Source organism: Glycine soja, chromosome 13 (genome assembly GCF_004193775.1).
Source record: "Glycine soja cultivar W05 chromosome 13, ASM419377v2, whole genome shotgun sequence".
NCBI classification, from domain to species: Eukaryota; Viridiplantae; Streptophyta; class Magnoliopsida; order Fabales; family Fabaceae; genus Glycine; species Glycine soja.
Genome location: NC_041014.1, coordinates 19,216,802 through 19,231,455, shown reverse-complemented (window position 1 = coordinate 19,231,455; position 14,654 = coordinate 19,216,802). Strand labels below are relative to the sequence as shown.

At 33.2% G+C, this 14,654-nt stretch overlaps 1 protein-coding gene across 1 annotated transcript; it reads right to left on the bottom strand.

Annotated features, from left to right (window-relative positions):
- Window positions 1-11,347: 11,347 nt before the first annotated feature.
- LOC114382112 lies at window positions 11,348-12,732 on the bottom strand. Its single transcript, XM_028341350.1, has 3 exons — window positions 12,686-12,732; window positions 12,195-12,599; window positions 11,348-12,112 (listed from the first exon to the last, which is right to left on the bottom strand). Exons 1-3 carry the CDS (start codon window positions 12,698-12,700, stop codon window positions 11,432-11,434), a joined length of 1,101 nt encoding a protein of 366 aa, XP_028197151.1. The 5' UTR covers window positions 12,701-12,732; the 3' UTR covers window positions 11,348-11,431.
- Between the last annotated feature and the right edge of the window lie 1,922 nt (window positions 12,733-14,654).

The following is a 14,654-nucleotide window of genomic DNA, read 5'->3' as shown; positions in this document are numbered from 1 at the left end:
GGGATCCATCCAATAATTTAAAAATATATACTTTTTGCAAAAAAAAAAAAAAAGATATTCATTTTTAAAGAAAATTGAACAAAGTTAAGTATATTATTTATTTAAAGAGTTGAGTTTAGATTACCAACTTGTATTAACCAAATACAAAATCCTATCCAATAAAAATTTTTCTATGAAAATCATATTCACATTATCTAAAAATTATCCTAAGATTTGAGAGAGAGAATAATATCTTATAACTTATATTTGTCTTTAAAGTTTTAATTTGAGTCTTCAAAATAATAGAAAGAATAGACAAGAAATGGTAAATATGAAAGTCTAATAAAAATAATTAAGTAATATACATAACATAAAATAAGAGACACAGTAAAAAACACAAAATAAAAATAATTTAATAATTATATGTGTCGGGTACATGACAAGTATGAGTATGGGGCAAGTTACGAATAGGTACATACACATACCCATCCACATTCCCACTTTAAAAAATTGAGTATTACCCACGACAAATCTATGTGCAAAGTAAGAGGGCAATTGTCCCCATAAAAAAATAGGTATTGCCCCTATAAGATAATTGTTTTAAGAAAATGAATGTAAAAAGTTATAAATACAAAAGGAAAAAAATTGATACTAATTTTATCTACTTTATCTTTTTGATTCTACTGTTTTCAATTTCCCTAATACTCTTCTAATAGAGTTTATATTATTTTTTGTCTGAAAAAAATGTTAGGTTATCTTTTTCTTTACTAAACAAAATTTTTGGATATATCCGGCAAATTTACCGTACAGGGCTTGTTTTACAAACAATTTACCAAAGGGGGTTCGTTTTTAAACAAATAACATGCAGGGTCTGTTTCCGACGTGGGTGCCGCCATTGATACTGGCGGGAAGCTTGAACCGCCAGTGCCAATGGCGGTAAGGAGGGTACCGCTAGTCCCAGTTGCGGGACATGTGCTGAGTAGGAGAGAGGGGTGAGGGTGTGCCGCTGATGGCATCTGCGGAACAGGTGAGAGAGGGTGGGTAGGGTGGGTGCCGCCAAAGCTGTTTGCGGTACAGGTGAGAGAGGGTGGTGCCGCAAGTACTGTCTGCGGGACACTTTGGTGCCGCTAGTACTGCCTGCGGGACACTCTTGCTTAATATATTTGTGACTCTGTGAAATAAGCTAGTCAGTGGATTTGCAGTTAGAAAGAATCCTTGTATTAACCAAAGAATATTAATTGTATAATTTATATACGTATTAAAAATGTATGCAAAGCAATATGAATTTTATTTATCAACGTGGTTTAGTTTAACAATTATTTTTTTTTGTTAGTTATTTTTTATAATGGTATGTGAAAATTTTCAAATAATACTTAGAATATTGAACATAAAATACTATCAAAATAGTTGCTGGCTAGTTATATATTATGTATATTCATCGATTTTTGAATGAACTTCAGTGCAACAAGTATTCAAATCATTTCAGTAGCTTTCAAATCCAAATCCAATGTGTAGACAAACATAATTGATCTCGTAATAATTATTGCGTTTAAATTAAGTCTAGTTAAAAACAAAAAATGAAGATGAACCAATTAAGTTTGTTACAGCAATTTGGGTGCCGCAAGTACTGCCTGCGGGACACTCTTTTATTTTAATTTGCTAGATTTTTAAAACCTTATCTCATTTGTGTGTTTAAGCAACGCATATAATTTCCGATTTCCGAGTCATGCATGTGATTTAATTACAAATTATTCTCATGCACATGGCACTGAAGCTAGGGTTCAAGGCACAAATTAAACAAATTTTTTCTAATTTTTTTTTATCTTTTTTGTTTTAAACTTTTTTATAATTTTAAACACAGTTTTTATTAATTTTGTTATCTTTTATTTCTTTTTTATCATACAATTTGAAAAAAAAATATCATTTATATATTTTCTATTCCTTATTTTTCTCTTCTTACACTTTTTTGCCATAAATCAACCATACAGTTTTGTATATAATAATAATAATTTTAAACCACTCCACTTGATAGGTTTGATGGGACTGAAGCTTGAAAAGTGATCCTGAATGATGAGACTCAAGCCTGATGCAGCTACGGTTCACATGCATTGAAATTTTTTTTATACAGGATAGGGAGGAGAATAGGGCACTGTATTGGATAGGGAAATCAGAAATCACATTCATGTATGGCAGCTTAAAGAGCTAGGCATGTAGGAGGTGACTTCTATACAGAGTTACTTTAATAATGGTGTATAAATTTGCGTACGTAGCTCTTTGCTAAAAAAATTCTTTAAATAGAGCAAATTTCAATCACACTCTGCACACTTGCATAAATTTGAGACCAGAGTATTGTGAAAGAGGAAGAAAGAGTTTTGAAGTTTGATTCTATAGTAAGTAAGGATGTTTTATATTTATTTAATTAAAGTTTTCTTTCATTTTGTTTATTTATGATGTACAAATTTTTTATTTTGAAGTAGCAAATATTATGGTTAGAATGAAATTTGAAGCTCAACTTTAAGTGTATTAATTTTGTAAATTACATTTTAAATATTAAAAATATTAGTAGTAATTATTTGTAAGCCTTTTTGTTAATGGTTTTTGCGTCTGAATTATTATTTGACATATAATTTAATTTAAGACAAAAAATAATTACATGCTATTTCTTAAGTATTTTGTTGTTTGTTCTGAGTACGAAGTTTTATTTTACTTGTAATAAAATTTAGTATAAGTTAACAAAAAGAAATTTTAATTTTAATTATAAAAACAATAAGAAAAATATTACCAATTTTAAAAGTCCCGTCATTTAAATTTACTAACATGGGAATAACAATTTTTTGTTACTATATTTATTAGTAATTTATTGATTTTTAGTAATCATAAAAGAAGTTTAGTTGGATTGTATATATTTCTTTTATCTCGTTGTCTCACTAAGTTTCAAATTAGTTGTTCACCGATGTCATACCCCATTTTTGACCCGTTTTTATTTCTTTTTTCTCGTCTTTTAAGCCGGAAATTTCCATCATTTCAGATGAAATTTCGGCAGGGAGGTATTTTAAAATACCTCATTTTTGTTTTGAAGACGACCCCTTTTTTTTTATTTATTTATTTACTTTTTTATTATTATTATTATTATTATTCTTAGTTATTATTTTCTTTTTCTTTTTTTTTTCCTTTTATTAAGTGTTTTTATTATTTCCGTTTTTTATTAATATCTTTATTAGTATCTTCTTTTCGTTTTTTTTTATTTATTTTATTTTTATTTTATTTTATTTTATTTTATTTTTGCTGTTTTATATTTTGTTTTTTTTTTCTTTTCCTTTTTTTTCCTTTTTCTTCTTTTCGGTCTTTTTTGGTCCAGGCCCAGAGGGGCTCTTCGTTTTTTACCCTAATTCTGTCCTTTAAATGCTGCATTAATTACTGTGCGTGTCAGAGGAGTGAATACAGACAGTCAAAGCGCCGGAACAGCCAAGCCACCACCAGCCACCACTCAGCGCCACCCTCCTCCTCCGTGAACCACCACCATCGGCCAAGCCTACATCAGATCCGCCACCCAACACCACCAAGCCACCACAAACCACCAACGCAGCCTCCCTCAGGCCACCACCCACCACCGTACAAATCAACCACAAAAAAAAAACCAACAGAATCAAAATCCGAAACACATTCAACACCACAGATTCGTATTCCATAACCACAAATCACACGATTCGTACCCCAATCATCACACAGACCACGGAAACCGAACCGGCATAAACCAAGATAATACGAATCCAGAACCATACGCTACACGGCCCTAACTCACCAGTCACCAGCCCAAAGCCGTTTCAGCCCAGCCAAACACGAAGGAAAAGGGTAGGATCCTGTCCATTTTGAGTTTAGATCTAGGCTTGCTGCGTCGAGTTTTTCGAAAACGAACCTCAGATTCATAACGAGTGAGTGAAGAGGGTTCGAGAGGTTTTAAAAAAAAGGGGGGGGCTTGAGCTACTCCGGCACGGTGGCGCCGCCAGCGGCCGCCGCGCCGGAGAATGTTCATGGCCGCAGGGAACTTCGGAAGGGAAGAAAGAGAAGAGAGAAAAAGAAGAAGAGAGAGAAAGAGTTTTAAAAAATGAAAAAAAAAACCGGCCCCAAGCCCTTATATAGAGGCTGGACCGGTTCGGTTTTTTTCTTTGAACCAAACTGGTCCGGTTCTCCCCTCCTGGCCCGTTGGACTCATCTCTGGCCCACCTTCTTTTTTTTTTTTTTCTCTTCTTCTTCTTTTCTGATTCCTACTCTCACCTCCCCTTTCCTTACTGCACCCCCTTCTTCTTCTTTTTTTTTTTTTTTTTTTTTTTTTTTTTTTACGCACCATATTTATTTTATGTCTTGCATTTTTTATTTTATGCATCATATTTACTTTTATGCCTCGCATTTTTTTATTTTCTTTATTTATTTTCCAGCACCATATTTAATTGTTTGTCTTGCATTTTATTTTCCAGCTCCATATTTATTTTTGTCTTGCACTTTTATTTCCTTTACTTTATGTACCCTATTTATTTTTGCCTTGCATTTTTATTTTATTTTTATGTCTCGCATTCTTTTTAGCATCATGTTTATTTTCTGTATTGCATTTTTACTTTCGTTTTATTTTATTTTCAGCATCATATTTATTTTATGTCTTGCATTTTTATTTTTCTTTATTTATTTTATGCGCCATATTTATTTATTGTTTTGCATTACATGCATTTTTATTTCCTTTTTAGCATATTTACTTTGATGCATTTGCAACTTTTAGTTTATTATTTTTTGTCATTTATTTTATTGCCAATTAGAATGTATCTAGGTCCAATGTAAATAAAAAATGAGAATCTGCACCGACACTCACATTTATTTTTATGTTTTCCGCCGAGGACGATCATGTGACTTGAACCGTATCCGAGAAAAAGGACCCTCACTTGATCCAACGTCATTTTAAGGGGTCCGGCGCGTTTAGACTTATCTTTGCATAACTAAAGATCAAAAAAAAGAACAAAAAAGAAAAAAAAGTCAAAACCCAAAAACTTTCCATAATCAAAATTTCAAAAAAAAGGGGTCAATCTTTATTCTTTCTTTCTTAATCAAATCTTTAATCAATCTTTAATCAATCAAAACTTTTTTTTCAATTTAAAATCAATCGAACTCACTTCTTTTATTTCTTCTATGCCTTTGCGGCCTCTTATCTTGCCTAAACTCTTCTTTTTTTCGAACTTTAAAATCAATCAAAACCAATCACTCGACTTTCTACCCCGAACTACATGATTTTGATCCCATTCGGGTATGTAGGCAAAAGACTTTGTCTTTCCAAATCAATAAAAATAACAAAAACATTTCTTCTCCTTTCTTTCAAACCTATCTCTTTAATCTTTTCACACTTGAGCATTTATTTCCAAACAAATAATTAATTTAGCATAAAGATAAAATAAGCAAGAGGTTCCTATAGAGTACTATAGACGTTTAGGGTGCTAGTACCTTCCCTTTGCGTAACCAACCCCCGGACCTTTGATCTCTCAAAAATAGGGTTTTTCGAGCTTTCTCCCTTTTCTTCGGAAAAATAAAAGATCGGTGGTGATCTTAAAATTGCGAGTCAATGCTAATCAATAGCTTGATATCCAAAAATCACCGCGACAACCGAGTATTTTTTGCCTTACATATTCGCGCATGTAATTTAATTAATTAACCATTGAGACTATTAAGTAGAGATGGAGGAAAAATTATGCCTTATTTGTCTGTGTCCTCCATTCCTATATATAGATAGCATACTTTCCTACTAATTTTGTCATATGTATATATATATGATATATCCTTCATTACCGAATATATGTCATTTGAGTTAAGTAAGTTGTTCTCGTTAATTAGTACTGAAAAACGACTTGGAAGATACAAATATGGGGGCGCCTAGGCGTGTTGGCCATGTTCCGTCTGAAATTTTTTTAAGTGTAATCCTTTCATTTATAACCCTTCCATTTTGTGTTTGTCTGGAATTTTTTTGAAGTAGGAATTTTTCATAAATTATTTAATTAGAGTACTTTTTTTTAGAATAAAGTATGAATGTGAAGTTTAAGTTTAATAGAGGAAGCAAATAAATATTTGATATTTAATTGAAGTAATGATTTTATTTGTTAGACTAATATTTGAAGGCAAAGTTTAAGTGAATTAATTTTTTTAATTAGAATTTTTATTATAAAATTAGTATGAGTAATTATTTATTTTAAAACTCCTATTGTTATGATTAATTATTATTAATTTTGATGATGTAGGTATATCATGAATTCAATTATTACAGTGTTGTATTTCAATGGAAGAGTATATGAAGACAATGATGGTGTAATATTTGAAGGCAGTAAAAAGGCCATTCAGATTAAACGCGGAATTAGTTTCAATGCTTTGAAAAAAAAAATTGGAGATAAGGTAAAGTTAGAAAATAATGAAATTATTTCTACTATAAGTTGTAGATTTTTAGTTTCAGGAAAATATGTTGCATTGCAAATTTGTGATGACGAAGATGTTGAAACTATGATCGAAAGTTTTCAACAACAACAACAAATGTCAGTTCTAGAATTGTACGTAGAAAAGGATGTTGCTGGTGGTTCGATGTTTCATGCTGCAAATTCTGTTACGTCATGTGGACGTAATGTATCTCATCATGACTCGGAACTGCCAAGAAATATAAGTAATTTACATGATGATGAAGATGATGATGATGACGATTACCTTGCATCTAACTCATACGTTGAAGAGTCTTTCAATGAAGATGATAGTGATGATGGAATATCTGATACAGACGATGAAGTCACTGACATCGTTGAACCGGTTTCAATTGTTCACCCAACCGAAGGTAAATGTTTGTGAAATACAAAATTAGTTGAATACATCTATCTTTTTATGAGAATTGTATTTAATGGTAACTAAATAGGAGTAGTTTGTTGACATGATTTTTTTTTAAAATTATTAGGTGTACCACAAATTCAAAATCCATTTTGGAATGATGCTATGCATTATAATAATATCAATTGGAGTCATCCGGACGAGGAGGACATTTGTGGTCTGGACATGCCAACGACTTTTAATGTTGGACAAGAATTGTATGTTGGCATGGATTTTGACAGTAAAGATGCGGTAAAAAATGCACTGAAACAATATGTGATGAAGGTGCATCAAACTTTTAAGGTTGTTGAAACGAAATCACACAAATATATCGTTTGTTGTCCCAACAACACCGAAGAGTCTCCTTGCCCTTTTTATATGAGGGCAATTTTATCCAAAAAAACTGATGCATGGAAAGTGACACAATGGGGTGGACCGCACACATGTCTAAATATGACTATGACACAAGACCATGAGAAGCTTGATTCAAATTTAATTGCGACTTGCGTAGTAGGTACGTTTTTTATGTTCATATTATCCTACTTTTGTGTTATTTGTTATTTTAGTTTGTAATTTTATTTTAGTATTTGAATTACAGGCATGATCAGAGAAGATCCATCAATAAAAATTTCTTTGATTCAAGAAAGGATAAATAGTGAATTTTCCTATAAGGTTTCATACAGAAAAGCATGGATGGCCAAACAAAAGGCGATTGCAATTGAATATGGCGATTGGGAAGAGTCGTATGCGAAACTCTCGTCATGGCTAACACACATGCAAAATCATTCTCCTGGCTCTTACTTTCAAATACTACATGACGATTTTATTGTTGGTAATAGGGTAAGTCGCGAACATCGTCAGTTTCATCGAGTATTTTGGACATTTGGTCAATGCAAAGAGGCTTTTAAGTACTGTAAGCCAATCATACAAGTTGACGGCACACATTTATACGGCAAATACCGTGGGACCCTGTTAATGGCCACATCGCAAGATGGAAATGGTGGTGTTCTTCCTCTAGCATTCGCCGTGGTCGAAGGCGAGACGCTAACAGCATGGTCATGGTTTTTGGCCCACTTGCGTGAACACGTCACAGATAAGAATGGAATTTGTCTAATATCTGATCGTCACGCGAGTATAAAGTCTGCTGTCGCTAACGAACATCTTGGTTGGCAACCTCCCCACGGTTATCATGTGTACTGCGTCCGACACATAGCCAGCAATTTCAATCGCAAATTCAACAACGCGAAACAAAAAGAGATGTTCAAGAAATTGGGTAAGGTTGATTTTATACATTAATTTAATTTGAGTTTGATGTGTACGTACAACTTTTGATGATAACAAATTTGATGCAGCGTACACTCCTTGCAAGCATGTGTTTGATCAAAACTTAGAAAAATTTCGTCAACTGAGTCCAGCCATAGCAAGATGGATTGATCGCATTTCAAAGGAAAAATGGAGCATGGCTTACGATACATCTGGACGACGATATGGTCACATGACAACCAACCTATCAGAATGTGTCAATAAGGTGTTGAAAGATTGTCGCAGCATTCCAATAACAGCGTTGGTCAAGTCAACATATAGTAGGTGCCGAAAGTACTTTGTTGATCGTGGTCGCCAAGCCCAAAGACAATTAAGAGAAGGCCAAGTTTATTGTTCTAAGCTTGTTACAGAACTTAGGAAAAATCAAGAACAAGCTTGTTCGCACATCGTTCGTGTGTACGATATCCACTCGACAAGGTTTGAAGTAGAGGAGACCTTCAATCCTATCACGCAACGTGGCGGACAAAAATGGGCAGTTAACTTGAATGGCCATTATTGTCAATGCGGAAGGTATTCTGCGCTTCACTATCCATGTTCACACATTATTGCAGCTTGTGGTTACGTGAGCATGAACTACTACCAATATATAGATGTTGTTTACACCAATGAACACATCTTAAAAGCATACTCCGCACAGTGGTGGCCTCTTGGGAATGAAGCGGCAATTCCTCCTTCTGATGAGGCATGGACACTAATCCCTGACCCAACTACAATTCGTGCGAAAGGTCGGCCAAAATCAACAAGGATAAGGAATGAGATGGATTGGGTCGAACCATCTGACCACCGACAAAAATGTAGTAGATGTGGAGCTGAAGGGCACAATAGGCGTCGATGTCCAATGCAATCTGACCGTGGGAGTAATTCATTTAATTGATTTATGTATGTTACATGACGATCTTGTATTGCTTTAGGTTTTGTTCACTGTATTTACTTGTTGGTCTTCAATGAAATCGTCAGTTACTTTTTGTTGAATGTGTGCTTCTAATGAAATAAAATTACATTTAGAAGTTGAAATAAATGGAGTGGATCAATCGAGGTTGAGTGACATTGGTGTTGATCGTTAGTTAGAAACGTTAGTGTGTAAGTATTTTGTCTACCTTAGTTTTTTTAACTATCTACAATGACAAACTATGGACTTAGTCATTATGGTTTAGTGTCTAAGTATTTTGGTTTAGTGTTTAGGGTCTAAGCCTTAGGTTTTAGTGTTTAGAACTATGGGATTACGGCTAAGTTTTTTAAAATTGAAGGGTTAGGGTTAGTTCTTATTTATTTTTAGGGGTTAGGGGTTACTTCTTATATGTTATGGGTTAGGGCTAATTTTTTTAGTTTAGGTCTAGGGTTATGTTTTTGAATTTGAAGGGTTAGGGTTACTTCTTATTTTTTAGGGGTTAGGGGTTACTTCTTATTTGTTAGGGGTTAGGGTTTAGTTCTAATATTTTATGGATAGGGTTAGTTTTTTGGTTTAAGCGTTAGGGTTTAGTTCTTATATTTTAGGGGTTAGGGTTCAGTTCTTTTTTTTTATTTTAGGGTTTAGTGCTTATTGTTTAGGGGTTCATGTTAAGTTCTTTTTATGTTAGGTTTTAGGGTTACTTTTTTTTTATTTTAGTGGTTAGGGCTAACTCATGTATAACGGTTAGGGTTTAGTTTTTTATTTTAGGGAAATACAATTACATTTAGAAGTTGAAATAAAATTTCTTTTTTTTAAGGGTAAGGGTTTAGTTCTTATTTTTTAGGGAAATACAATTACATTTAGAAGTTGAAATACAATTTCTTTTTTTTAAGGGTAAGGGTTTAGTTCTTATTTTTTAGGGTTAGGCTTAGTTTTTTTATTTTAGGGGTAGGGTTTAGTTATGAAAATTTTGGAGCTAGGACTAATTTTTAGGGGTTAGGTTTAGGTTTTTTATTTTAGGGCTAGGGGTTAGTTATGAACATTTTAGGGTTATCACTAATGTTTAGGGGGTTAGGGTTAGGTTTGTTATTTTAGTGTTAGGGGTTAGTTATGAACATTTTAGGGTTATGACTAATGTTTAGGGGGTTAGGGTTAGGTTTTTTATTTTAGGGCTAGGGTTTAGTTTTTTTATAGGGTTAGGCTTAGTTATTTTATTTTAGGGGTAGGGTTTAGTTATGAAAATTTCAGGGTTTAGGACTAATTTTTATGGGTGAGGTTTAGGTTTTTTTTGGATTAGGGTTTAGTGCTGAACATTTTTGGGTTAGGGCTAATTTTTAGGGGTTAGGGTAGGTTTTTATTTTAGGATTAGGGTTTATTTCGGAACAGTTAAGGGCTAAGTGCTTATATTTTATAGGTTAGGGTTAGTGTTTCATCTTTAAGGGTTATTTGATACTTTTTATGTTTTAGGGGTTAGGGTTTAGTTCACATTGGAATTCATCGTTACTTAGAAACATTAGTTTTTTCCCTTTGGCTACCTTTGTTATTTGGTTAAGGGTTTAATTCTTATTTTTTAGGGAAATACAATTACATTTAGAAGTTGAAATAAAATAACTTTTTTTTAAGGGTAAGGGTTTAATTCTTATTTTATAGGGTTAGGCTTAGGTTTTTTTTTATTTTAGGGTTAGGGTTTAGTTATGAAAATTTTAGAGCTAGGACTAATTTTTAGGGGTTTGGGTTAGGTTTTTTATTTTAGGGTTAGGGTTTAGTTCTGAACATTTTAGGGTTATGACTAATGTTTATGGGGTTAGGGTTAGGTTTTTTATTTTATTGTTAGGGTTTAGTTTTTATTTTATAGGGTTAGGCTTAGTTATTTTATTTTAGGGTTAGGGTTTAGTTATGAAAATTGCAGGGTTTTGGACTAATTTTTATGGGTGAGGTTTATGTTATTTTTATTTTTTGGTTAGGGTTTAGTGCTGAACATTTTTTACTTAGGCCTAATGTTTAAGGGTTAGGGTTAGGTTTTTATTTTAGGATTAGGGTTTAGTTCGGAACAATTGAGGGCTAAGTGGTTATATTTTATAGGTTAGGGTTAGTGTTTCATATTTAAGGGTTATGGGATACTTTTTATGTTTTATGGGTTAGGGTTTAGTTCACATTAAAATTCATCGTTACTTAGAAACATTAGTTTTTTCCCTTTGGCTACCTTTGTTATTTGGTTTAGGGTTCATTGATTATTATAGTTTGATACGCGACATAAATTCTATCCATAAGTAAGCCTTAATAAACTGAATATCATACATTACGCCATGAATGTCAAATTACAAATATACAACAAAGCCTTAATCAACAGAGACATGCAAATCATTCATTTTGGTGTCCGTGATGCCGTGAGGATGTGCCACATGGTCGATCCCATCTTCGTGCTTGGCGATCAGGATTTCTTCTGCCCCGATGCCTCCCCGCTTCTTCTTCGTCAGCCTCCGCAGAAAATGCGTTACGCAAATCAACACCGAATAAGTCACCTGTATTAGGTATTTGTCCCGGTACATTCCATTGTGTTCCTAACGGGGCATTAGGTGTTGGAATTGGCCCATGATATTGCTGTGAAGGGGTCATTGTGGGCCATGAAAATTGAGCTTGTGTTTCCGCAAAACCACCGAACGAATGCTGGGTTGCAGAAGTATCAGTGTCATGACCCTGAAAAGGATACTGATACATCTGTGTCGGATACTCAGCAAATGTTTGTGGCGTGTAATACATTCCATGGCCACGCTCCGCCATTTGTTGGGAATATTCTTCCGCTTCAACAGTGTCCCTTCTTCTGTCTATCCCCTGAGTTTCAATACTTGACTGAAGCATGTGAAACTGTTGTGCGGGAAATTGACGCTCTGATGCGGGACCATGTGACACTGGCTCAGTGACTCTCTCTTGCTCTTCGGATAAAATTGTAATTTTTTCCACATAAGGCACGAGATCATCAAATGTGCATGTTTTCCTCCCTTGAGGAGACACCATGTATTGTAATGCCTCTGCAACTTCACCCTGCATTTGTAACGGTAACAAAATTAATGGCCATCATTAAATAAAAGTTCAACTTAAAATTTGAAAAAAAAGTAAAAAATACCAATGTAGCCGTCTTTGCATTTTCTGGGTCAACAAACATCTTTGTCTTTCGCCTATACCAGACCATGTAGTCCGAGTTAAAACTCAATAGGCCTTCTTGTCGGGGATAAGCGTCGACCCTAAATGCATGCCGATTATTCCACTGCTGAATCATTGGGGCGAACAATTGCCCCCAATTTTCGTCATGTTTCCCCTTTAATGTTATGCCATGAATGTTTAGGGGTTGTGAAGGAGACTCTGGAACTGGTTGTTGCATCCCAAATTGTCTCAAGACTCTGTCCGGTTGGTGCCACTCAATAACTTGGAAACAAATTAGTGGCACCACCGCGTACCACGCGAGACTTCCGACTAAACAAACGGGAGGCAAGAATGACATAACGGTTGATGGGTAAGGCTCCCACACAAACTGCATATAACAACATAGTTGTGAACATTGTAGTAAAATAAGACATATAATTTTTTATTTTACAAATACAATAGCATGGTTCTTACCTCATGACGTTTCATAATATCGAACTTGCGACGAAAAACTTTCACATCATCATTGCCGATATGTTGGTTTCCACGTCGCAGCCACCTACAAAGAATAAAATTTAATATACCCTAAAACCATTTATTCTATTAAAATGAAAGACGCTGTTAAAAATGACTGACCTGTGCCCTAGTGGTGTATTTTCTATGTGGGAAGGAGTCCTCTTTGGAGCCAAGGTGGGACATCGTTCCCATGCCCACAATTGTAGTAAGATGCACATACCTCCGATTGATTTAGTTTTATAATCGGTGGCACTGCACATCTCTCTGTATAGAAAACTAAGTACGGCAGCTCCCCATGCATATCTGCCACATTCTTCAAAGTCACGTAAAAATTGAAGGTACCTTACCGAAACTCTGTTACTGGTTTTGTCAACGAACAAGACACCTCCAATAAATCTTAGTATCCATGCACGGGCAAACCTTCGTACTTGTTCTTCGTCGTCGTCATTATTAATTTGATCAAAATGGTGAGCCAGCCAACTTAATTTAACTACACTACCTTTAATTTCACCTTCTTGTGGTCTGACTCCCAATAATTCCTCACATAAATCAGCCCAATCAAGATTTGTTGGACCGATTAATGGTAAACCATCCACACTTATACCTAACAACACAGAGACGTCTTGTAGAGTGATAGTACACTCTCCGCATCTCATGTGAAACGTATGTGTTTCCGGCCTCCATCTTTCTATCAGAGCACTAATTAGTGAGGCATTTATTTTTAAGAAACCCATCTTGATAATCCACCCGAAACCAGATTGTTGAAGAAAAGGAAAAATTTGTTCTGGAATTTGTTCTTCCCCTTGATACGTGGGGACAGCTCGTCTGATATGCAATTTCCTTTCTTCTTCCCCATTCCAAACATGTTCTGAAACATGCTTAGGTTGCATCCATAATACATCAGTATCGATGGGGCCAGATTTAATGTTAATGTGTGATGAAGATGATGATGAAGATGCCATTGCTGCTGCAAAATAAAATATAATACATGTGAAGAAAACTTTAATTTATTAGTAAACTTTAAATATATAACAATAAATTTGTAAAAAATCAAACTCAGCAATTTTTAATATATTCTATACATAAATTAAAATATATGTGAAGAAAACTTTAATTTATTAGTAATTTTTTTCTACAATTAACAAATAAATAATTGAATAAAATATAGACTAACAAATTATTTATAATACAAACAAATATTGAAATGCAAAAAATCTTTTCAATAATATATATACAAAAATAATAATAATAATGTACAATGTATCATATATTTAATCACTTAAATTTTCTAAAACAAATAATAATAACGTACAAATTAAAACTAACAAATAATATATATATCATTCTAACTAAACAATAATTAACTCAAATAATATTAAATTATGATCTCATTTATTTAAAATACAAAATTATAATACTAAAAAGATAGATTTACGTGTGTCAAGTGTCTAATATTACAATTATTTATTTAAGTGTCAAATATTTAATATTACAAAAACTAAAAATTTAGGTGTGTCTAAAATTTATAAATATATACCTAAAGATAATATTAACTTGTGCCTAATACTAAAAAATCTAATATTACTTATTTGATCCTAAAGTATCATCCATGTATATATATTTATTAGACTAAACTATCATCCGTCTAAATATTATACCTAATACTACAAAGCTAATATCACATGTATAAAATTTAAGAGTATACACAACAACTAAATATATATACACGTAATATTTTTATACTAACTAAACAAATATATAATATTATTTTCAATTATACTTACTCATACAATTTTTTTTACTAGAGATTAAGTTATAAAATAATTTCTTATTTAAAACTCATAAGAATAATTAGTTTGTCAATCCCTGCATCATATATTTTAATTCTACGAATAATTAAGAATACAATTAATTATATATGTAGTAC